Source organism: Chiloscyllium punctatum, chromosome 6 (assembly GCF_047496795.1).
Source record: "Chiloscyllium punctatum isolate Juve2018m chromosome 6, sChiPun1.3, whole genome shotgun sequence".
Taxonomy (NCBI): Eukaryota; Metazoa; Chordata; class Chondrichthyes; order Orectolobiformes; family Hemiscylliidae; genus Chiloscyllium; species Chiloscyllium punctatum.
The window spans coordinates 39,053,830-39,080,194 of NC_092744.1; the positions used below are offsets into that span (position 1 = coordinate 39,053,830).

At 41.0% G+C, this 26,365-nt stretch overlaps 1 protein-coding gene across 3 annotated transcripts in view; it reads right to left on the minus strand.

The window, feature by feature from the left end:
- LOC140478893 (chloride channel protein 2-like) overlaps positions 1-26,365 on the minus strand; it is a 609,305-nt gene that overhangs the window by 107,658 nt on the left and 475,282 nt on the right. For all 3 annotated transcript variants that reach the window (XM_072572491.1, XM_072572492.1, XM_072572493.1), the window contains 2 exons: positions 18,804-18,914; positions 18,462-18,675 (listed from right to left, as the gene is read on the minus strand). In XM_072572491.1, the coding sequence (XP_072428592.1) occupies positions 18,462-18,675; positions 18,804-18,914 (325 nt within the window). The remainder of the gene's footprint in view (positions 1-18,461; positions 18,676-18,803; positions 18,915-26,365) is intronic.

Genomic DNA, 26,365 nt, shown 5'->3' on the forward strand with positions numbered 1-26,365 from the left:
CAGATAAAGCCATTAAGCCTCACCATTGAGCAACGTATTAATGAACCCCTATGTATACATACTGGTTTGGTACTGTGGTATCTACTTGACAACTATTTGATTTTCTGTACCAAACTGTACTTATAAGTCCACAAAATCAGGTGGATACAAAAGTCTGACCTGACTTTCTGGACTGAGGAAACTGTGAGACAAGGGCAGAGGGAAAGGAAGAGTTTGCAAGGCTGGGGGAAGAAAGGGGGAAGGCTGAAATAGGTGGCAGGAAAAGAAGAGGCTGCGATGTGGAGGGGTTGGGCAACATAATGGTGAGACTGCATGGGCAGAAGAAAGGTGGATGCTGTAGTGTGGGAAATAGGACACGTGGATTAGCGGAGGCTGCAGGGATGATGCCAAGGTGTGTGGAGGAAGCAAGGAGGCAACAGAGACCAAAGAGGAGGTAGTTGTGGAAGAAGGGGAGGAGGAGGCTGCAAGAAATGGGAGAGAACAGAGGGGCTGGAAGGGAAGGACAGTGGGAAAGGAGGAGGCTGTGGAAGCTGAGGGAAGTACACTAAAAGAGGAGATGGCGGGAAAAAAAGCAGCATTAAGTCTTGGAAAGAAAGTGGATGTTGTAGAGGGTTGGGAAGAAAGAGAGCAGTTGGAAAGTTTGGGAGGGGGAAAGGTGTTGGGGGATGGTGGCTGGTAAGCGAAAAGCACTAATGGAATACTCTGACTGGAGGCCAAGAAATTTTGAAATTATAGAAATAATGAATTCCTTCAAAATGAAAGTGGAATCTCAAGCTTTATCTGCTAGGATTCAAGAGTTGCTACATTGGAAATAATATGTTGTGTGCTATTTTAATGAATACAATCAATCAGTAAACTTAAATGTAAGATTGAAATCTGAGATGTAGTGAATAGGGTAGTAACTGCTTAAAATGTCTAGAAGTGATGGAAATACATAAATTGTTATTCATCAGTCTAGGCTAACAGTCTTTTTGTGTAAAAGCATCTGTGAGTTATTTTGATAAAAACCTTTGTTGATAACTTATGCCTATTGTCTTGGACAATTTCAAATACTGTGGTGTCTAAGAAATTAATGCTCTTCTCATGTTGTGGCTTCAAATTTAGTGGTGTTGATAATTGAGAATATTGATGAATTATTCTAATTTGATTTTGATTTGAGTCTAAATACACTATTAGTCTACTCAAATACAGAAGGTATTGTTATTACTACCTGATTTCATCATCTAACGATTGAGAGCTATATTATACTATAAGAGCCAAAATGCATTGGAAAAGAGGCATTAAAGAGCTGTCAAAGTGAAAAATTAGGGTGGTGCTGGATGTAAGGGGCTCAGAACCAGGAGAAACACCAGGCCCCATGATTTCTCTTTGTGGCTTCAGAAGCAATGTTGGGATTCTGCTGCATTCCCATCACAGGGAACCTTCCCCAGCAGTGAGCTAGAATTATGATCACCCACCTGCTGGCAGCAAACTAACACTGACAAGGCTCCAGTCAGAGCCTCTTTTGCGGCTTCATTGGTATCTTGGGATTGGAGGGAACGAGGGGAAGGTTAGGAGCACATTGGATAAGGAATCATCAGAGCCAAAACAAAGAGTTGCAAACGGGGAAGGCTGCACCCTGGAACCAAAATTATTCACGAGGAGGAGGATTCCTTTCTATTTTAAGGGACCTATCAGCTTCGCCCTTCGGATTTTTTATTTAAATATCCAGCTCAGAGGGCACCTCCATGTTCAGCCACCTTTGTGGCCCCTAATCTGCCTCATTAGGGTCCACTTCTCTCAGTGGGCTATATGGACAGCTTAGAAACTCAGACTCTTTTATGGAACCTGCAACATCAGAATACATCCATATCCTTAATACGGTATCGACCAATCAGGGGGCTGTGTCCCAGATAATTGCTGAGCTGGTTTTGTTGACAAGCAGCCATGGGCTTGGGACCTCCAAATGGTCCTGATGTCAGGGTCCTGAAGTCCATGATTAGATCCAGCTCTCAGACATAATAAAGCTTAGTGCTATAAGCTTATTGTGGAAGAGCATTACTTACCGCTTCAAATTTTCACTAGCTTAATATAACTCCATTTTATAGGGAGGATTAGAGAGATGCTGGAAAAGCACAGCAGGTCAGGCAGCATCCGAGGAGCAGGAAGATCGATGTTTTGGGCAAAACCCCTTCATCAGGAACAAGATCATTCCTGATGAAGGGCTTTGCCCGAAGCATCAATTTTCTTGCTCCTCGGATGCTGCCTGACCCGCTGTGCTTTTCCAGCATCACTCTAATCTTGACTCTAATCTCCAGCATCTGCAGTACCCACCTCCACCTAGTCCGTTTTATAGTGGCCTATCAGTTAATATTCATAAGGATTTATAATTCTTTAGCAAACTGTACCAACCATGCTCTCTTAAAATTAGTCATTATGATATAAATTGAAAAGTTATGTCATACATGCTCACATTCAGGCTTCCTCCACGGTCACCACCTTGATGCTAGTCAGAGTCAAGTATGCCTGCTTCTTACCTCCTACTGCACTTCACCACCAGTGGATACCGTTCTCAGAATAGTACTGACAGTATAATTGCCACCCAAGTTATAAGTTGATCACATGGTTAAACGTTTGGTGGTTTGAACAGAATACATGGATAAACAACACAACACTAATGATGTTTATTAGTTATTTTAAGGAATGTATTGATATGGTCAGATACTCATACAAAACTAATGCTTCATTATCATGCACAGCTTCCTCTGAAAGTAATTTGTTCTCCTGGTGATAGATCTTATAATTCAGGGCAATTTTATCAGCAGGAAAACAATGGCAAAATCTGACTGCCTGAAGCCCTCCGACTTGTATACCCAGCGAACATAATGAGTACTGAGCAATCAGTTCCCACTGCTACCGATGGCCCAAGTGGAATACATGTGCAGTTTATAAAACAAAACAAAATTACTTGAAATGCTCAACTTAAAAATGACCCTCGTCACTGCAAAATATTTCTCTTGAACGATGAGCAGTTTCATTTCACCACAATTTATGGTGAAGAGAAAGTGAAGGTGGAGACACTTGCTCAGTGAGCCAGGTACAGTGAACTGCATTGTTTACACTTCAAATGAGACTCAAATAATCAACCATTTTCTACAAAATGGATAGAAATCTCAAGTGTAAATGTCATTGCTATACTTGTTAAATGTGCCTTTATTGAGTTTCTTGGAACCCTATTCACCTTGTTTTTGTAAAAATCCATTTGTATGGGATTTTACCTCCTTACCTGCATTTCTGCATTATGCAGCATTTTGAAAAAAAAAGTTGGATTTGTGAATATTTTTGGATCATTTACATTAACAACAGGGATAGCTTCCTCTCTGCTACATAGGCATCCATGTGGTACAGCTGGGGTTCATGTGTTTGGCGACATAAAGTTCAAACTTTCCTGGCCTCAGATAGATTTAGCCAATCACAGGCTCTCTAGATGGTGTAATGCACAGCATTCAGGCTCATGTGGGAGGAGAATGTGACTCCTGTAGGAGAAGAATACAGTCAGAATAAAGGAGGTTGTTCCGGGAAGAACTCAATTCCAATAGCTGAAAAGGTATTGTGAAGGAAATGATTGTTAAAGTCTTGTGGCATAGTGGATAGCATCCCTGCCTCTGAGCCAGAAGCTTCAGATTTCATTCCCACTCTAGAACTTGATTAACAAAGGTCCACTCATAACATGGTCAATCAGAGTGAATACCCATCTTTAAATGCTTCCAATATATACCAATGGAAAGTGGTAAAAGCAAAGGAGATTCATGTCCAACCACATAAAAGAATGAAAATTGGAGTCTCTATGATTACTACCCATAGCTTGAGGATTATAACAACGCACAGAGAAGTGTGCATTTTATCTCAGATATCTTGGGGTGTTTGGCATAGGTTGCTGGATTGTTGGTGGATCAGATGGTGCAGAGTGTTGCCAACAGAACAAAGTTTGATTCTCATTCCAACTGTGATAGATTCAGGATCTGCCTCATAGTGCTATGGCCTCCTCCATGGGCAATGTGTTTTACCTACCCTCAGAGAAGGTTCTCTGAACCAGACAACTGAAAGAAGAGGAGATAAGCATGGATGGGACGATTACATGCCTCTGCACAGAAATGATGTTGCAGTATAAGGGGAGGTTAGTTCAGTTACTGAATTGTAACGCTGCTGGAATACACTGAAGGACTAAAGGCCACGTTAACTACAACCGACATCTCTAAAGATTCCCATGAATGTTTTCTTGCTACTGAACAGTCAAATGTTCCAACAATTTGACACTGCACAGGTCATCACTACAATGCTCAAGGACAGCGCATGGACTTTCTCAGCTGCTGTACCCAGACACCTGGACCTTTAAAGGTCTGCCCAGAACCCCTGGTGATGCCGTCATCTGTGGGTGCTCTGAGTAGCCAATACAGGTTTAAAACATCTCTGGTGGAGTCCACATTAAGTCTCTCTATTTGGCCACTTAAGCAAGTTTCAGACTTCCACAGTGAGTGTGCCTAGTCCAGAGTTCTCTGCACTAAACAGTCCGCCTGTTAAGGTGAAGGGTGGAAGGTATAGGGGGGATGTCAGGGGTAGGTTCTTTACCCAGAGAGTGGTGGGGTCATGGAATGCGCTGCCTGTGGGAGTGGCAGAGTCAGAATCATTGGCGACCTTGAAGCGGCAATTGGATAGGTACATGGATGGGTGCTTAAGCTAGGACAAATGTTCGGCACAACATCGTGGGCCGAAGGGCCTGTTCTGTGCTGTATTGTTCTATGTTCTATGTTCTATGCTTTCAGTGCATAACATTATTTTAGTGGTCCTATAATCTGCACCTGCTGTAATTTGTCAGCAAGCGTTTTATAAAAACCTCTCAGTCCTTAAAAGGTTCTCATTAATTTGTTCTCTCCTTTCCTGCAGGCATTGGTTCCTTGCTAGGATACAGTTCTGCAGGTACCAGTCATGCAAAAGTGCCCTGCCTAAGTGACCATTATCGCTGTATGATCCATGACCGTCAGTGATGGTAGATGATTTAACTACAGCTGTGCCTAGTCGTGTCCTCAGTCAATACTAAAGCAAATTGTAAGGCCCCTATCGCCTTTCTAATTAAGAAGAGCTAATTTTAATGACTTAAACTCGCACTAATAACGTATTAACAAATATTCAAATTAATCACACTCACAAAAATAATCGAACACTGGAAAAGGCTGTGAAAAGGTTTGTGTTGGTGACTGAAGTTAAGATTCATGAAGTAGGCTTTGTGGAGGATTTTGACACCAAAGAGGACAGCAGCATGACATGTCATGTCACTAAGAAACAAAAACATTTCAAAGTAAGGAGTTACAACAACTTGACATGCTATTGAGTGGTGGGAATAGGAATGGGAAGAACAAATTGAGACTAGATATTCAATTGAAGGTCGGGAACCTGATGTCGAGATTATTTCCAGGCTATACTACCGCAAGGTCACTGGAATCATTACTCTAGGAGAGGAATACTGTCTTCAGAGCTTGATAATCAATGACAGTTAGCAGTTATGATGGAAACCATTACTACCTCACAGAATAGAGGAGGCTGGAGAAAACACAGCCAACATCCTCATGGTGCAGAGAAGTAGTCGAATATTCATCGGAAAGATGCTATACTCGATTTGATCCTTCACCTTCAAAGATATTGCTTAATGGCATCCCAGATTGCAACTGACAACCTTGCACTAACATGCATCAGGGAAGTGGCACTGTGCAAAAGCAAAACAATTGCTGGAAAAACTCAGTAAATCTGGCAGAATCTGTAGAGAGAAAGCAGGTACTATGTCATGGCGCAATTTGATGGAGCTATGAGCTGACAAGTCTCCAGGTCCTGAAAACTTCATCTAGGGCCTAAAAGAAGTGGCTAGTGAGAAATTTGATGTGGTAAAGTGACCACAGACCCAAAATTGGACAGACAATTGGCCAAACTAAATTAAACAGAATCCAGCAGCTATTGGCTTCAGAGAACAGTGGAAACCAAGGTCAAAGAGGTCACAAAGGTTTGGGGGAACCAGTTACAACAAGCCGGAGCTTTGTGTACTGGAGGAGTTTTGATCAGATTTTCTAACTTCCAGCCAATACTGTAGGACGTGCACTTTGGTAGGAAGAATAGAGGCATGGACTATTTTCTAAATGGGAAGAAAATACAGAAGTCTGAAGTGCAAAGAGACTTAGGAGTCCTATTCCAGGTTGAGTCAGTAATTCAGAAGGCTAATACAATGAGAGTATTTATTTTGAGAGGACTTGAATACAAACAAATGGATGTACTTCTGAGGCTCTGTAAGGCTCTAGTCAGACTATATTGGAGTATTGTGCACAGGTTTGGGCCCCATATCTCAGGAAGGATGTATTGGCCCTGGAAGCGTGATCAGAGGAGGTTCACAAGAATGGTTCCAGGAATGAAAAATTTAACATTTGAGGAACATTTGAGGACTCTGGGTCTATACTCGATGGAGTTTAGAAGGCTGAGGAAGGATCTAATTGAAACATATGGAATACTAAGTGGCCTGGTCAATGTAGATTGGGAAGATGTTTCCATTGGTAGGAGAAACTAGGACCCAAGGGCATAGCCTTAGGGTAAAGGGAAGGCCTTTTAGAATGGAGATAAGGAGAAACTTCTTCAGCCAGAGAGTGGTAAATCAATGGAATTTGTTGTCACAGAAGGTTGTGGAGACCACCTCATTGAGTATATTTAAAACTGAAAGAAGTAGGTTCTTGAGTATCAAGGGGATCAAGAGTTACAGGGAGAAAGTGGGAGAATGGGATTGAGAAACATATCAGCCATGATTGAATGGCAGAGCAAAATCAATGGGCTGAGTGGCCTAGTTTCTGCTCCTATGTCTTATAGTCTAACATGCAAAGAACCTAGGGCCTATGCTGGAACACAGCAGCAGAAGGTTACAAACATTGGAAATATTCAGCAAACTTTCATTGAGGACAATTGATGCATTGAGGAATGACAGCTCATTAAATGTTTGCAAAGATATGGATAATAGAAAAAAACAAGACAGTGTGGGCTACGTACATGTAGGCAGAATTTTGGATGAACTGCAATTTATAAATGGCAAGATGACTGATGGATAATTGAATATGTTGAACTTAAAAGTATTGTAACTATTTAAAGCAGCTGCTTTGGTGTTTGTTATGATGTGGCTCATTCAGAGTCAAATAGCATTCTACTCTGTCTGATTCACTCAACATCAACAGCCATGGGAAGGAATTAAATCAGGGGCAGAGGATTCCTAGTGGGAAACAAACAAGATAATGGTCGTATGTTGGGTGCTGAGTTGAAGGAAATTCTTGCAGGTGAGACTTGATTCCTGTGAAACTGTTGAATAGCACTGAGCTGGTTGAGATACCAATGGAGGAGGAAAGATAAATGCAATAGATATATGTACACATGGAAAAGCTGATCACATGCAAATGTGCAGTATGAAAATGTGTAAATGAAGGGAACACCTTAGGACATACCTGAGATTAAGGCTTAAGTAGTGCTGGGTGGTACAAGGAGCCGTTGCGGTGCATGGGTTGGCTTTGTCAGGATAGCTAGACAATGAAAAAGGTTACGCCAGCATATGGGAGTAACTCAGATCCATAGACTGAAACGCTCTGTATGGTTAGCTAAGAACTTGATCTACAGATCTTTATAAAATCTTTGAACATGGAAAGTTTAAGAAGAGCAATAGAAATTTGTTTAATATATTTGGCTTGATTTATTATTATCACATACACCTGGGTACAGTTAAAAGTTTTGTTTTGCATGCAGTACAGACAGATCACACCATACAAAGTGCATGAGGGTAATAGAACAGAGTGAAGAGTACAATGTTACAGCTGCAGAGCAGGTGCACAAAAAGCAAAGTCAACATTAAATCTGAAATCTGAGAGATCCATTCACAAGCTTAATGACTAAGGGGAAGAAGCTGTTCTTGAATCTACAAGATAAGACGAGAGTGACTGCCTTTGACATCAAAGCTCCTTTAACCACGTGGCAGCAGCAGCCCTGGAGAAATTGAGGTTAATAGGAACTGAGAAAAACATTCAGCTGGTTGGAGCCATACCTGGCACAAAAGATGATGGTTGTGGTCATTGACATTGATGAAAAATTTCCTCAAGGTAGTGTCCCTGACAAAAAAATCCCCTTCATCTGTTTCATCAATGATTTTTATTCCATTCTAAGGTCAGGAGTGGGGATTTCTTTTACTGATGATTGCATGATATTCAGCACCATTCATGACTCCTCAGATACTGAAACCGTCCATGCCCAAGTACAACCAGAGCTGGACAAATCTAACATGGCTAATAAATGATAAGCTGTGTTAGTTCCATCCAAGTACAGGCAATGACCATCTCCAATGAGAGAATGTAACCATGTCTCCCCTTGTCATTCATTACCATCTCTGAACCTACCTCGATCAATATCCTAATGTTGCCATTGATCAGAAACTGAGCTGAATCAGCTAAATAAATACTGTGACTACAACAGCAGGTCAGAGGCTAAGAATTGAGGTTAGTAACTCACTTCCTGACTTCTCTTGACTCAGATCTCTAGCATCTGCAGTCTTCACTTTCTCCTAGTTGATTTTAATCTCACTGCGAAGCCTCTTCCAAGGATGCCTACCTTGAAGTTCTCCTCCTCCCTCTACAAGGATCTCAGTGAGTCTCTCTCACTGCAACCCCCAGGTCGTCTCCTCTGCCCTGAAGCTCTTCAGTATCCCAGTTCCAACTTTCCAATTCGGCACCGTCCTCATGACCTGTCCCATCTGTCCATCTTCCTTCCCACCTATCCGCTCCAGCCTCCCCTCTGACCTATCACCTTTACACCCACCTCCATTCACCTATTGCACTCTCAGCTACCTTCCCCCCAGCCCCAACCCCCTTCCCATTTATCTCTCCACCTCCTCGGCTCACTAGCCTCATTCCTGATGAGGGGCCTTTGCTTGAAACATCGACTCTCCTGCCCCTCGGATGCTACCTGACCTGTTCCAGCACCACACTCTCGACTCTAATCTCCAGCATCTACAGTCCTCACTTTTGTCACCTGACTTAGCAAAACCTGTCCACTATCTACAAGTCATGAGTCAAGATTGTTGTGGAGTGTTTTTCATTTTCCTGGGTGAGGATGTTCAAGTAGCTTGAGGCCATTCAGGATAAAGCAGTTCACTTGATCAACATCCCATCCACTATCTATCTTAAACATTCATTCTCTCTACTACAAAGCACAGTGACAGCAGTGTGTACTCTCTAGGAGATACATTGCAATAATCCAAAGCTCCCAGCGCCTCCAAACCTGCAACCTCTACCATCTGAAAGGACATGGTCACCAGGTGCATGGAAACATAGTACCTTCAAGTTCACCTCCAAGCCCTACTGCACTGGCGTGAAACAACCTCTCTGCTAATTATTTCACTGTCATGCAATCAAGATCCTAAAACTCCCTTCCCAGCAGCACTGTCAGTGAACCTGCACTAGATGGATTACAGTTGCTGGGGAAAATGTCTAAGCACCACCTTCTCAACGTAATTAGGAATGGGCAATAAATATTGGCCTAGCCAGTACCACCTATACCTGTACAAAAAGAGTTTACAAAATGTGAATAGACTCTAGTGCCTTAAGTGATTCAATATATCTTGGAATGGTTATTTTAATTGCATTTTAATATTTAATGTAAAGATTATTAAATTCATGTAGCAGAATAGTAAATTCATCAATGATGTAATGTTTTATTGCCCAACATGTCCTGAAGGGCAAGCATCTTGACAGGACTGCAGGTTTTCTAAGAAAGGGCAATTTATTGGCAAGTTTGACCTCAATTCCTCTGGTTTCAAAAGAGGTGTTTAACTTTTGTGCAACAGAATGCTTTAAACTTCCAGTTCTGCCCTCCATATCATTTATCTTTTGTGTATCTCAAGAGGAATGTAAATGTCTGTGTCAGGAGGCCATTCTTTGCGTGGATTAAACATGAACAAAGAACAATTTAGTACAGCATTGTACTGTGAATTGTCAAAGAACACCTGTGCCTTTTTTAAAATGTCTATTTCTCTGAACTTTCAGGATTTGGACAAAACTATTGCTGCTTTTGTGACTAGCATTCCCATGGATACTGCCAGGTTGACATATAGTTATTTGCAGATATCATTGCTGGCCTCTCTGTAGTTTTTGATTGTGTTCACATGCTGTTTTACTGCAATGCCACTCAAAGTATGACATATTGTGATTGGAAAGCATTTATCATTATTAATTAATGAAGCTTTCCCAGCTTCCTTTGAGAACAGAAAACTCTGTGTGCATTAATGACCTGGCAAATCAAGAAATTGGCACCTCTGCTTTTAGATGCAAGTGATGTAGCGCCAGTTGATGGATATAAAGCTCCTCTCATACAGCGCAATTTGTTTTAATCACCCTTTGGTTCCTCTACAAAACATCTCAATTGGGGGAAAAAACCCCAAAGAAATGCAGATGCTGGAAATTAGAAACAAAAAATTGCTGGAAAAACTCAACAGGTCTGGCAGAACATGTGGAAACAAAGCAGAGTTAATGTTACAGGTCAAATGGCCTTTCTTCAGACCTGACTGCAGTTTGGAAATGGTTGGTATGTGTTGCAGATGTAGTGAGTGGTGAGGGATGAGGCTCAACTTATAGGTATAGTTGGAACCCAGAGTGAGAGAGAACAACAGTTGAACAGACAAAGGAATGGGTGAAGGTTTGCCTGGAACAATTAGTGGGGACCATTAGTGGCTGACAATGGATTGTTTGTGGTGGCAGCGCATGTAATGACAAGGCCTGGTGTGTGGGGAGTTGGGATAAGTACATGGGAGAAGGTGCTTAGGCCCTAAAATTAGTCCTGAAGACAGCAGGGTCCCCAAGGGGAATATTAGATGCTGTTCTTCCAGCTTTAGAATAACTCTTTGATGGCGCTGGTCAACATTGATCATAAACTTGAATTGGACCCACCATATAATTACTGTGGGTATAACAGCAGGCCATAGACTAGGAATTCTACAGTGCCTTGTAGAGATTTATAAAATCATGAGGGGCATGGATAGGGTAAATAGACAAGGTCTTTTCCCAGATGGGGCATACGTTTAAGGTGAGAATGGAAAGACTTAAAAAGGATCTAAGGGGCAACGTTTTCATGCAGAGGGTAGTGCCTGTATTAAATGAGCTGCCAGAGGAAGAGGTGGAGGCTGGTACAATTACAACATTATAAAGGCATCTGAATGGGTATATGAATGGGAAGGGTTTAAAGGGATATGGATCAAATACTGGCAAATGGGATGACATTTATGTAGGATACTTGCTCGGCCTGAGCTGAAGGGTCTGTTGTCGTGCTGTATATTTCTAAGACTCTGAGTAACTAACCTTCCAGCTCCCCAAAACCTGTTAACTATCTGTAAGGTACAATTCAGGAGAGGGATAGAACATGACCACTTGCCTGGATGAGTGCAACTCAAACAACAACCAAGAAGCTCAAGACCATGTAGGACAAGTTAACCCATTTGACTGACATCCCACTCACAACCTTCAAAACTGACATTGTTGCAGCAATGCGTACCACATACAAGGTGCAATGCAGCAACCCACCTATGCTCCTTCACCAGAACATCAAATACTGTGATATCTAATCCATGAATAAAGAGAAAATATTCGGGACTCAAGAAAAGACACATGAGAACTGAACTGCCATCAGAGATAAAACAAAATAATGAAGAACTATTAAGGAGAAATTGTCAAAATATACTGAGCCAATGTTACATCCCTTTGACAATTTTTTTAATCAAAACCTAACAACCACAGAGGTACACTTAAAAACGGCATGGTTTAAAAAAAATTACTGCATGCCAGAAATCGTGTGCAGGTCACCCTGGTCTCAAATCATTTTTGAATTAAAATTCCTGCTTGTTAAAGGGTTTAATTACAGCAGTCTGTAGAAAATTAATGCTCAGTAAATGGACATCTGGCATGATAAATTTTCACCAATTTTTCACATCTGGAAAATGTGCGGTGTATTCTCTTTGCTTTGACTAGGGAATTATATCTACCCCAATCTAGGAAGCAGAATGCAATTCAGGTTGTACAGGAATGCCATGATCAAGAAAAATACTAATCAGAAATCATACATGACCCTAAGGACACTCCTGTGAATCAGTTTCTGTTTTACTAACATGTGAATCCATGATTGTCACTGTCATCCACTGTTTCCATTCAGTGATAATCACTCAGTAAGGCAAAGATTTTAGGTTGCAACAAGTTTGATATGTGATAGCTGACTGAGAGTTGAGAATGAGATGTACTGTGGTAAACTGGCAACTGTTATTACTTAAGACAAGTTGTGAATAGACTAGTGCATTCTGCCTGGAAACTGTAGGTTCTGATAAATCTGAAAGAATTTATGCTTTTACTGTTTGTCATGGAGTCTATTTTGATAACGCAATTTGCCAGATTTCAGGAGACAATTTTGGGTTTCTCACTTGTTCCATCCCTCAGCAGGAATGGGCCAACAGTGGGAACAGATCCACGAAAAACAACTTGCCCTGTCTGAACCCTCTCTGAAAGGCTTATTATAATGAAAACCTTCCTCCATGTTGATTTTTATAATATTGTGGTCAGAATTTTCAAAGATCAAGGATTACATTGTTGCCATATTGCAAGTGGAACCCAACTCTCTATAGGCAGACCATGAGATCCTTGTGACATTTTACCAGTGGTGGCATGGCCTGGCAAATGGGTGGTCACTGTCAGATTTAGTAGGGCAGAGGTATGGAAACTCTAGGGCATGAGATAACGTTTCATACCATAATCTTGATAACTTGTTAAGATCTCTCTACTTTAATTAGGTTGTACAGTTTAGGTTACTTGTTAAAGATTTGTAGCTGATCCATGGACTCAACAAACAAGCACATGACCTGGACCCAATATACTGGCCACTACAATGAACAACTGGAACTGGAAACTGGAAGCAGCAGAAACAGAACCAAATAAATTCCAGAAGACACAGTACAACAGCGCTTTACAGCAGGCTCCAAACACTGAAGGTGTCACCAAGAGAGGGATGAAATGTCTGCAAATCAACTTCCTAGCTCGGTGAACATACCCACAATCACGATTACTTGTTACCTTGGTTAGACCCTCAGCATGTGACTCTTATACCTATCATGTTATTCCAGCCATTTGGTTTATCTCCAGTACCATCTTTTTTTTTGCAATTATCTCTCTACCTCAATTAATCGGGTCATAGGTGATCCCCTCACTTGCTATTCAGCTGTTGACATTTAGTCATACCATCTGACACTTCTGATCACCTGCAATGATTTGTTATTCAGTCTGTCGACACCCCACTCACTTCATTTGTATGATCTTTTGGTTCCTCTGCCTATAAATTTCCTGCCTGTGCGGTACTCTTTACTTTACCTGATGAAGGAGCAGCACTTCAAAAGCTTGTGATTTCAAATAAATCTGTTGCACTTTAACCTGATGTCCTGCAAGTTCTGGCCTTTCCACCCAAGTCCAACACCAACACCTCATCATGGTTAAATTGGATGCATTGCAATCTGCAGACTGATGGAAAGGTTTGGGAAAACTGAAAAGAATTACTTTGCAGGAGGATCTAGCCTTAGTAGCATTAACAGAAACTTATCCACTACAAGTTGGATAAAAATGGGAACTAAATCTACTGGAAATTATATACATTTGTCGGAGAGATAAGGAAGGAAAAAAATGGAATAGTTCAATTGTTAAAAGTGTGAACACATGCTGAAGAGGGAGTTGATGACATAGACAAGGGACAGGACTGGATGTTACAATCAAAAATTGTACAATTAAAAACACTTATTTAAATATGGTGTGAGACATTGGGTAAGCAATTCCATATCACCACACAAGACTCTAACATTACAGAAGGTAAGTGAGTACCAAATCTGGAGGCCCACCAGCCATTTTGAAACAAAACACATGCTTTACTCTTTGTATCTATAATAGGTTATTAGATTACTATTTCGAGTCAGAGAGTCATAGAAATGTCCAGCATGGAAACAGATTCTTCGGTCCGATACCTCCATGCTGACCAGATAACCGAACCAAATCTAGTCTCATTTGCCAGCACTTGGCCCATATCCCTCTAAACGCTTCCTATTCAGATACACATCCAGATGCCATTTAAATGTTGTAATTGTACCAGCCTCCACCACTTCATCTGGCAGCTCATTCCATACAGGCACCACCCTCTGCATGAAATCATTGCCCCTTAGGTCCCTTTTGAATTTTTCACCTCTCACCCTAAGCCTATGCCCTCTAGTTCTGGACATCCTATCCCAGGGAAAAGACTTTGTCCATTTGTCCTGTTCAGCCATAACATGACCACCCATCTCCTATACTCAATGTTCTGACCAATAAAGGAAAGCATATTAAATGCCCTCTTCACTATCCCATTTACCTGAAACCCTACTTTCAAGGAATTATGAACCTGCACTCCAAGGTCTTTGTTCAGCAACACTTCCAAGACTTTACCATTCAGTGTATAAGTCCTGCCCTGATTTGCCTGTCCAAAATGTAATACTTCACAGTTTCCTAAATTAAACTCCATCTGCCAGTCCTGGGCCCATTGGTTCATCTGATCAAGATCCCATTGTAATCTGAGGTAACCTTCTTCACTGTCCACTACACCTCCAATTTTGGTGTCATCTGCAAACTTACTAACTTCACCTCCTATGTTCACATCCAAATAATTTAAATAAATGACAAAAAGCAGTGGACCCAGCACTGATCCTTATGGCACACCACTGGTCACAGGTCTCCAGTCTGAAATCCAACCCTCCACCACCACCCTCTGTCTTCTACCTTTGAGTCAGTTATGTATCCAAATGGCTAGTTCTTCCTATATTCCATGTGATCTAACCCTGCTAACCATATATCATGAGGAACCTTGTTGAACATCTTAATGAAGTTCATATAGATCATGTCCACCAATCTGCCCTCATCAATCCTCTTTGTTACTTCTTGAAAAAACTGAATCATGTTTTTAAGACGATTTCCCATGCACAAAGCCACGTTGACTATCCATAATCAGTCCTTGCCTTTCCAAGTACATGTCAACCCTGGATGCAGGTGTGCTCGCTGAGTTGGGAAGTTCATTTCCAGACATTTTGTCAACCTACTAGGTAACATCTTCAGTGGGCCTCAGGCGAAGCAGTGTACATGATTCCTGCTTTCTATTTATATGTTTGGGTTTCTTTGGGTTGGTGATATTATTTCTTGTGGTGATGTCATTTCCTGTTCTTTTTCTCAAGGGGTGGTAGATGGGGTCTAATTTGATGTGTTTGTTGATAGAGTTCCGGTTGGAATGCCATACTTCTAGGCATTCTTGTGCGTGTCTCTGTCTGGCTTGTCCTAGGATGGGTGTGTTGTCCCAGTTGAAGTGGTGTCTTTCTTTATCTCTATGTAAGAACACGAGTGATAGAGGGGGGTCATGTCGTTTTGTGGCCAATTGGTGTTCATGTATCATGGTGGTTAGTTTTCTGCCTGTTTGTCCAATGTAGTGTTACACAGTTCTTACACGATATTTTATAAATGACATTAGTTTTGCTTGTTGTCTGTATAGGGTCTTTCAAGTTCATGAGCTGCGATTTTAGTGTGTTGGTGGGTTTGTGGGCTACCATGATGCTAGAAACCCTAGCCACTCTCCCCCACATCAAAGACATCTCGGAAATGACTGACAGACTACTCAGACCCCTTGGCATCATTCAGTGTATAACGTGATGAAACGTCTGGAAATGAACCTCCCCGCTCAGCGAGCAAACCTACACCCAGAACCTCAACCTGAGCTACAAACCTTCTCAAAACTGGCTAACATGTAAATCCTGTTCCTCAGGATTCCCTCCAACAACTTGCCCACCACTGATGTCAGGCTCACCAGGCAATCGTTCCCTGGTTTTTCCTTACCACCTTTCATAAATAGTGGCACCACATTAGCCAACTTCCACACCTCACCCATGACCACTGATGATCCAAATATCTGAGCAATGGGCCCAGCAATTATTTCCCTAGCATCCCACAGAGTTCTGGGGTACACCTGATCAGGTCTTGGGGATTTATCTACCTTTATGCGTTTTAAGACATCTAACACTTCCTCCTCTGTAATATGGACATTTTTCAAGATGTCACCATCTATTTCCCCACATTCTGTATCTTTCATGTCCTTCTCCACAGTGAACACTGATGCAAAATGCTCAGTATCTCCCCATACCCTACATATAGGCTGCCTTGCTGATCCTAGAGGGGCCCTATTCTCTCCTGAGTTACCCCTTTGTCCTTAATGTATTTATTAAATCCCTTTGGATTCTCCTTAACTCTTATTTGCCAAAACTATCTCATATCCCCTTTTTGCCTCCTAATTTTCTTCCTAAGTATACTCCTGCTGCCTTTATACTCTAAGGATTCACTCGATCTCTGCTGTCCATGCGTAAAAACTGTTTCATTTTTTTCTTGACCAAAACCTCAATTTTTCTCACCTTGCTTTTCACCCTAACAGGAACATACTGTTTCTGGATTCTCATTATCTTATTTTTGAAGGCTTCCCTTTTTATAGCCAGGCATATAAGGTTAAAGAGAATCCAAAGGGTTTTTTTTTACAAATACATTAAGGGCAGAAGGGTAACCAGGGAGAGAATAGGGCTCCTCAAAGATCAGCACGGCAGCCTACGTGTGGAGCTGCAGGAGATGGGTGAGATACTAAATGAGTATTTTGCATCAGTGTTTACTGTGGAAGAGGACATGGAAGATGCAGAATGTGGGGAAATAGATGGTGACATCTTGAAAAATGTCCATATTACAGAGGTGGTGCTGGATGTCTTAAAATACATAAAGGTGAATAATTTCCAGGACCTGTTCAGGTGTATCCCAAAACTCTGTGGGAAGCTAGGGAAGGGATTGCCTCTTACTGAGAAATTTGGATCATCGGTGGTCATAGGTGAGGTGCTTGAAGACTGAAGGTTGGCTAACGTGGTGCCACTATTTAAGAAAGGTGCTAAGGAAACCCTTTACCGGCAAGCATCCGCACCCTTTGATTGTCAGACAGAAAATGCTTGGACATGATTTACCCTGGATAGGAGGTGGCGGTAAGGCTCTTGTGGTCCAGTGGTAGTATCCCTATCTTTTAGCTGGGTGGCCCTGGTGAAGTTCCACCTGCTCCAGAGGTGTGTCTTTACATCTCTGAGCAGATTGATTAGAAAATATCAATGAGGAGGTGGCACAAGGACAGGTGATAAAAGCCTGCAGAAAGGATCATTGCTGCATGCATTAGTAAAGTCTGCTGAAGGTGTCAGCATTTCAACATCATTAAACTTTATTTATTTGTTATTTTTGCATTGTTATCATTGTACAGAAAGGGACAGAGCAGAGAGCTTGAATTTGGTGATAATGACTGACTTGCAGTTCATGTCTAGATCTATCCTGCTTGCATCCTGACCTAGGTGCCTCACTGAGCATGGAGACCTCCCCACAAATTGGTTGATTGCACTGCCAAACAGTGGCTCATTGATCATCCAAGACTCCATACCCTGGGAGTGGAGGTAGGAGCAAGCAGATCACATACTTCCTATTTTTGCCCTCCCCTTACCAGAAGCCATAAAGTCCATCCCAGAGGTAATAGGAGATTCAATATCATTTAATGCAATAGGAACAGGAGTAGGCTATCTAACCCCTCAAATCTGCTCTGCCATTCAATAATATCACGGCTGATCCTTTTTGTACAATCAGTCCCACTTTCCTGCCTGATCATATAACTTTTAATTCCTTTGCCATTTAGAAATCTATCTTTCCCTTAAAAACATTCAACAGGGTAGCCTCAACTACTTCACTGGGCAGGGAATACCACAGATTCACAAACCTTTGGGAGAAGAAGTTCCTCTTCGGCTTACTCCTAAATCCACTCCCCTTTACTTTGAGGCTATAACTCCAAGTCCTCATAGTCCTCAATGGTTTTATCAAAAGGGAAGCTTCAGCAAAATGTTACTCAACAATGCTCAGTTTGTGTTCTGTCAAGATCATTTGACCCCAGGACTCACTGCAGCTTCTATCTGAATGTAATGCCAATATTCCATTACAAAAGCAAGTTTAGATTTTGACCAAGAGAAAATGATAAATTCACAAAACTTCAACATTTCACACTAGCCCGATGTTTAACAAGTTTCATCATGAATTTAAAGCAGATATCCTTTTGGAAAGCCACTAAAATTCACTGCGTCCACAAAATTCATCCTCAGAATTTCAACCTTGATGCTTCTTGGTCAATATTCAAACAACAAAATTAAGATCTAGGGTGCTAAATGTTAACTTAATCCATGCCTGTTTGCCATGAAAACACTAACTCTGAAGCTTTAACTGTCTGGGTGTATCCAATCCCTTTAAATAGTAGTAATTGGAAAGATTACTCACTCAAGATGTCCCCAACCGAGCTCAGGAAGATACGGAAGTTTCTTGATGCGAATAATGCTGTCATAGACAGAGGGCTGCAGACTTTGGGAAACAGCATTGGCCAGAATGACTGCTATCATTACTGGAAGGATGTGGGAGATCTGGCCTGTGAGCTCAAAAACAATCACGGAGGTGGAAATCGTGTGGGTCACTGCACCTGCCAGCGCTGCAGCCCCTGCAGAGAGAAACAAGGAATTAAGCAGCTGGCAGAAATGTTCCAACTCATTTTGACATAAACTGTGCTTTGTCTATTTTTCTGTGGCAGCCAAAAATAATTATGGCAGACATAAAAAAAACCCTCACCTACAACAGCGTATCCACCTGGCACAATACGATAAATACTACCATCTGCGTGGATACCATCAGGAAACCAAGCTGCCATGCTTTCTCCAACAAGGCGACCAAATGCAGCCCCTGAAAGGGAAGCCAATACAAAAAAAATGATGTGAGACAAACCGTCACTGTTCACTGACAGAAACATGTGCACAGTTGTTCAAATCAAACATCACAGAAACAGTTGCCTGATCATTGCGATCACTCCTTGAATATTTTCACTGTGTTGTTACACATTGCAACCATAATAAGACTTCCCACTGTGGTTAATCAGAATTCTGATCCAAATCAGGTCTGTTGGACCTTGCTGCTACCGATAAATTCTTACGCTCTTCACAGGAATCTAGCAACATTTTGTTGACAAAATGTTTCACATCCAACCTTCTATATTAGAAAATGTTAAACTATTTTAGAAAAACTACCTAGACAATTGGCAGTGTGATCGATCACTTGTTAAAGGGTAATGCAGGATCAAAAGACACTGGTTATTTTCTTAAGAAGCTGATTCAGTTGAGTGTATTTGGAAACCTTTCTTGTGAATGCACCAATGTTCAACTAGAACAAACTTTTCCTGGATTCCTCAACTTGCTGCTGCGTGCATGTATCTGGAAACCCCCTCAGAATGCATTCTTCATATGGGTGATCCAAATCCAAGCTGGACTCACTTCAATTTCCCACTGTTTCTTCCCTTGTTTATTAACTAAACTTGTGCTTTCTCACTCAATTAGTTTGTGCTTTTGTGTCAATAATTAGTTTTGCTTCCGTAATTTTTAAAATTAAAAATGGCATTGATTAATTTTATGCTATCTTGGTGCCAGGTCCACAATGAACACTTTCATGCTGTCATTTTTAATTAAAGGCAATTGCTGACTATGTTCTGTAGATTTAAAATGATCAGAGTGCAACCACAAACAGTAAGAACGAGAAAACAATCAAAGACAATAAGAAGTCATGAGGTCAACAGTTTGTGAAAAAAGGTGTAAAATCATCCTCAAATCAACATAGCTGTGGGGTTATAGGGTCAACATTGAGAAAGCAATCATGGACATACCTGAGATAGGTCAGATGAACCATGAAAGCAATGGCATGAGAAACAATGAAATCACTAAGTCTAACACTAGTTCTGAGTACTTAGCAATATTCATCACATCATAATTCCACTGGAAGCTGGATCAAATGCATTTGTTATGGACTAGGCCAGACCACTCAAAACATTCTTAAGCAGGCAACCCAGACCATAACTTGCAATTTGTTTCAGTAAATGTACAGTGAAAATTACCCTGAGTAAGTTAGCTAGGGTGACGACCAAGTTTTAAAACAGACAAAATATTATTCACAAAATTACACAATGAGACACAAAGAACAGAATAAAGAACCCCTACAGAACTCAGTCTGTCCAAACTAGACTTAATTATGCTGTTCTGAATACACAAAACAGTACCAATAAACGAACCCCCTCAAAAAACAGTAAAATGGAACAAATGCTTACAGGTCAAAGTTAGAAAGGCAGAAGGAGAGAGAGTCTAGTATCCTGTTTCCACACAGCTGAACTCCTAACTAGTTCTGGACTGAACTGTTTAGCTAGAGAGCTAACCACTTCTCTTTCATTATACAGGTTACTTCTAAAACATGACCACTTCGGCCTGAAGACTCATCTGTTTTCATATAAAAAAAAGGGCCTCTCAAAATCCTTTATCTTCTCTGTACCAAACTCATCACCTTGGAGCCGGGAGAGTTTTATGTCATCTCTGAAAAAAATCAAGGACACAGTATCCTTGAGAAAAGGAACAGCTTTTAGAAAAAAGGGACCAGCTTTGTGACACATTATAGAAAAATGCTCAATCAAATCTGAAGTCAGGTATTAAATTACGGACTAGCTTCTTAGAGTACTGTCCAACATTGATTGAATGTAAAAGGAAGAGTGCATGGGTACTTGTTTGAACATGCGTGTCTGCATCTGCGCAAACTCTGTGTCCACATACCCCGAATCTGAGAGAGATATAATATAAGACCACATTCAGGAAGTCAGCTTCACAACTTGCACGTCACACTATAGATGTGATGTATCTGGAATTTGCAAAATGCATTGTGATGTTAGGATGAGATGGTCAACACATCACTAACTATTCCCTTTTTCTAATATATAGACTTTTAAATGCTGTAAGTGGGATATCTCTTGACTTCTAAATTTCCACTCATTTGTCTCTCAGACCTTTGTGGCATAATAACATAAGAATTAGCACTGCTGCATAATGGCTTTAGCTGTTTACAAATCTTCTAAAAAAAATTCAAACAGATCTAAGAGACCAGAAGTAAGACCTTAAAGTATGTAGAGATAAGAAAACTGTATGAAATCTGAGTACCTGAAAGGAGGAAGCAGAGGATGAAGATTATTTTTTCTCGACTTACAGTGCATTCTCAAAGAATGTGAGTTGTCTTATAAGTGTTAAAGCATAAACAGATTTGCAAATGTCTAGTTTTCTAGTTTTTAATTTTTCTTCAGTTATTGAAGGTAGTAAAAGTACAAACGGGCCTGATTCAAATTATCTGAACACAAGTAATATCACAGCAATCTTAAAATGAAACCTAGTATCATCAGTGTAGTGGTCCTAACTGTGAAAATTTAACTATCTGCAAGTTTTGCAATAAATACTTGACACAAACTATAAACAAGGAATATCTCCAAATGTAAATTAGGAAATATGGCTTACACAATAATTAACTTAGTATGTAAAAGAACACAAACTAGTGATTCAGATATGCTGAATTTAAGGTTGTATATTCGTTTGCTGAGCTGATGTGTTTTTCTGCAGACATTTCATTGCCTCACTAGGTGACATCATCAGTGCATCACAGAGAGGTGGCGAAATGCCTGGCAAATGAATCTGCATCCTTATCCATAATCTTTTCAAAAACTGGAAGCACTGTATTTAAATCTACGGAACCTAAACAAACAGCGAGAAAAATCATCCTTGGGGTGTGGCCAGCATTTTATTACCCATTCCTGCTTGCTCTTGAGAAGGTGGTGGTGAACTGCCTTCTTGAATTACTGCAGTCCATGTGCTGTAGGTAAACCCATAATACCGTTAAGGAGAGAATTCCAACATTTTGGCCCAGTGATTGTAAATGAACAGTGATATTTTCCCCAAGTTCAGTGGCTTGGAAGGGAACTTGCAGGTGATGTTGTTCTCATGTCCTTCTAGATGGAACTGGTTGTGGGCTTGGAAAGTGCTGTCCAATGATTCTTGGAGAATATCTACAATGCATGTTACTGAGCTGTGTTTGGGGAGAGACTGATTGGCACCATTTCCACAAACAATCAAGTGAGCTATTTTGACCTAGATGATGTCAAACTTCTTGAGTGTTATAGGGGCTGTATCCATCCAGTTATGTGGGATGTATTCCATCAGAGTCCTGCCTTAGACTATAAGACATATGAGCAGAATTACACCATTTGGCTCACCAAATCTGCTCCACATTTGATGGCTGATATGTTTCTCAACCCCATTTTCCTGCCTCCTTCCCATAACCCAAAGCTTGATTCCCTTACTATTCTTGCTCCCGAGATGGTGAACAGGCTATATTGAGTCAGGATGTGAGTTACTCACTGCAATACTTCATAGACTCTGACCTGCTCTTGTAGTCATTTGTATTTATATGGTGTGTCCAGTTTAGTTTCTGGTCAATGATACCAGAATATTAATTTTGGAGAAGTCAGTGGAGATATGCCATTGAATATCAAAGGGTGGTGATTGGATTATTTCTCATTGGAGATAGTCGTTGCCTGACATTTCTGCAGCATGGATGTTATGTTAAGGGTGTGTGTAAATATTAGGGCATAATATACATAGGATGTGCTGTTAATTAGACATTTAGACTTGATAGAGTTGCTGAAGCTTCAGTTGAAAAGTACTGACAAAACCAGAGAGTATATGGGACCTTCGTGAACAACGGGACCATTGACCTTCTCCATGAGGAAGGAGATATATAGATTGAAAAATAAACAGAGGAAGGAATGAAAAGATATCTGAATTCTATGTCAAATTAAGAGATTTAAAAAGACAAATAAAGGAAGAGAAAGAAATTTCAAATTAAAAACAAAATAAAAAGTTAAAAATCCTAAACTTTGGCATTTTTAAAATCTCCAGTGATAATTACTACTTGAAGAAATTAGACTTTTTTTCACTTTCTGAGCCATAATGTACTACTGAGTAAGTACTATTGATAGCACTGTTAAAGACATCTGCAATCACTCTTCAGATGAATGAGAGTAGACTGATGGGTGGTAATTGGCTGGGTTGGATTTCCTGCTTTTTATGCACAGGACGTTACCAGGCAATTTTCCACATTATCAGATAGATGGCAATTTTGCAACTTTAGTGGGCCAGCTTGGCTCCAGCACTGGTTCTGGTGCGTGTCTTCAGGGCTATTACCAGAATAAAGTTGAGGCCCACAGACTTTTCACCATCCATGCCTTCAGCTATTCACATGAAGTAAACTGTATTGCTAAAGAGTAACATCTGTAGTGCTGGTGGCCTTAGGAAGAGACCAAAATGACCATCCACTCGACACTTCTGGCTGAAAGTGAATCATATACTTCAGCGTTGTCCTTTGTGCCAGCCTCCGCCATCACCGAGGATGGGGTTATTTATGAAATCTCAATCCCCCTGTTCATGGTTTAATTACTCATCATTCAATGTTGCATTTGGCAGTATTAGAGATCTTAGTTCAGATCCTTTGGTTGTGGGATTACTTAGCAATGTTCATCACATCATATTTCCACTGTCTGAATTAAAGTAGTCACATGTTGTAGCTTCACCAGGTTGATACCTGGTTTTTTTTTAAGGTATGCTTGGTGCTGTTCCTGGTATGCCCCTACACTCTTCATTGGACCAGGATAATCCCCGGACTTGGTAAGACCATAAGAAATAGGAACAGGAGGAGCAAGCCATTTGGCCCCTCCAGCTTGCTCAACAATTCAATACCATCATTGTTGACCCGGCCATTCCTCACATGCACTTTCCTGTCCTTTCCCCATAACCATCGATTACCTCACTGGTCAAGAATCTGCCTTAGCATTAAATATACACAAGCATCTGCCCCCACAACTCTGTGGCAAGGAGTTCCAAAGCACACCCTACCCTCAGAGAAGAAATTCATCCTCATCTCAGTCTTTAATTGCACCCTTTTATTCTGAAACTTTGCTGTCTGGTCCTATACTTTCTTAAGAAAGGAAAACATACTCTCAACATTTACCCTGTCAAGCCCATTTAAGAATCCTATGCATTTCAGGGAGATCACTTTTCATTCTTCTAAACTCCACTCCCAGCCTGTTCAATCTTTGCACATTAGAAAATGTCTGCATATCAGGGATCATCCTTGCGAACCTTTTCTGAACGGCCTCCAATAGAATGATATTGTTCCTTAAATGTGGGGACCAAAACTGCTGACAGTCCTCCAGTTGTAGTCTTATTAGCAACTTGTACATTTGCAGTAAGATTTCCCTATATTTTTTCTCCAACTCCCTTGAACTAAGGGCCACTATTGCATTAGCCTTCCTGATTACTTACACCATCTGTTTGCTAGCTTTCTGTGATTCATGTACAAATACTCCCAAGTCCCTTTGTGTTGCAGCTTTCTGTAGTTTCTATTTAAATACAAAAATACTGTTCTTTTGTTCTCCCTTCTAAAATTAACGCTTTGCATTTTCCTACATTATACTCCATTTGCCAACTTTTTGACCACTTTCTTAACCTATCAATATCTCTGTAAACTGTTTGTATCTCTCTTGCAACCTGCCTTTCCCTGCACTTTTGTCATCTACAAATTTGGCTACAGTACATATACTTCCTCTCTCAAAGTCAGTAATATATGCTGTAAACAGTTGTGGTCACAGCACTGATCCTTGTAGAACCCTATTATTTTCAGTTGCCAACCTGAAAAAAATCCTCATATTCTAACTCACTATTTCCTGCTCATTAGCCAATTCTCTGTCCATACCAATATACTGCCTCCAATATCACAGGCTCTTATTTTATGACTTAACCTTTTGGAGAGGTACCTTGTCAATGCCGTCTGGAAATCTAAATATAACACATCCACTGGCTCCCCTCTTTCCACTCTGGCTGAGACTTTCTCAAAAAACTAAGTCAGACACGATTTTCCTCTCACAGAACCACGATTGCTCTACTTGATTAGATTATGATTACCCAAATGTTCTGTTTTTACTTCCCTAATAATCAACTTAAGTATATTTCTGACAATAGATGTTAGATTAATCAGCATAAAAGGATCACCATGAAGTAGGAAAAGGGATGGGGATTAGATTAGATTAGATTACTTACAGTGTGGAAACAGGCCCTTTGGCCCAACAAGTCCACACCGCCCCGCCGAAGCGTAACCCACCCATACCCCTACATCTACATTTACCCCTTTACCTAACACTATGGGCAATTTAGCATGGCCAATTCACCTGGCCTGTAAGGCAGAAATTCAGGGGGCCTGCGTGGAAGCTTAGAGCTAGAACAAACAGAGTTGTTATCTCTGGTTTATTACCTGTGCCACCTGCTAGCGAGGCAAGCAACAGGGAGAGAGCAGTTGAACATGTGGCTACAGGGATGGTGCAAGAAGGAGGGATTCAGATACCTTGATAAGTGGAGCTCATTCTGGGGTAGGTGGGACCTCTACAAATGGTATGGTCTACATCTGAACCAGAGGGGTATCAATATCCTGGGGGGAAATTTGCTAATGTTCTTCAGGAGGGTTTAAGCTAATTCAGCAGGGGAATGGAAACCTGAATTGTAGCTCCAGTGTACAGGAGGTGGACAGTAGTGAGGTCATGAACAAGGTCACAAGGTCACAAGACTGTACCAGCAGGCAGGAAGGTGGTTTGAATTATGTCTACTTCAAAGCCAGGAGCATCCGGAATAAGGTGGGTGAACTTGTAGCATAGGTTGGTACCTGAAGTTTTGATTTTGTGGCCATTTCGAAGACATGGATAGAGAAGGGACAGGACTGGTTGTTGCAGGTTCTGGCATTTAGATGTTTCAGTAAGATCAGGGAAGGTGGTAAAAGAGGGACAGGTATGGCATTGTTAGTCAAGGACAGTATTACGGTGGCAGACAGGAAGTTTGAGGACTCGTCTGCTGAGGTCGTATGGGCTGAGGTTAGAAACAGGAAAGGAGTCACCCTGAGTTTTCCATAGGCCTCTGAATATTTCCTGAGATGCAGAAGAAAGGATTGCAAAGATGATTCTGGATAGGAGGGAAAGTAACAGAGTAGTTGTTATGGGGGACTTCACCTTTCCAAATATTGACCAGAAATGCTATAGTTTGAGTTCTTTAGATGGGTCACGTTTTGTCCAATGTAGACAAGAAGTTTTCCTGACACAGCATGTAGATAGGCCAGCAAGAGGCAGGGCCATATTGGATTTGGTACTGGGTAATAAACCAGATCAGGTGTTAGATTTGGAGGTAAGTGAACACTTTGATGATAGTGACCACAATTCGGTTACGTTTACTTTAGTGATGGAA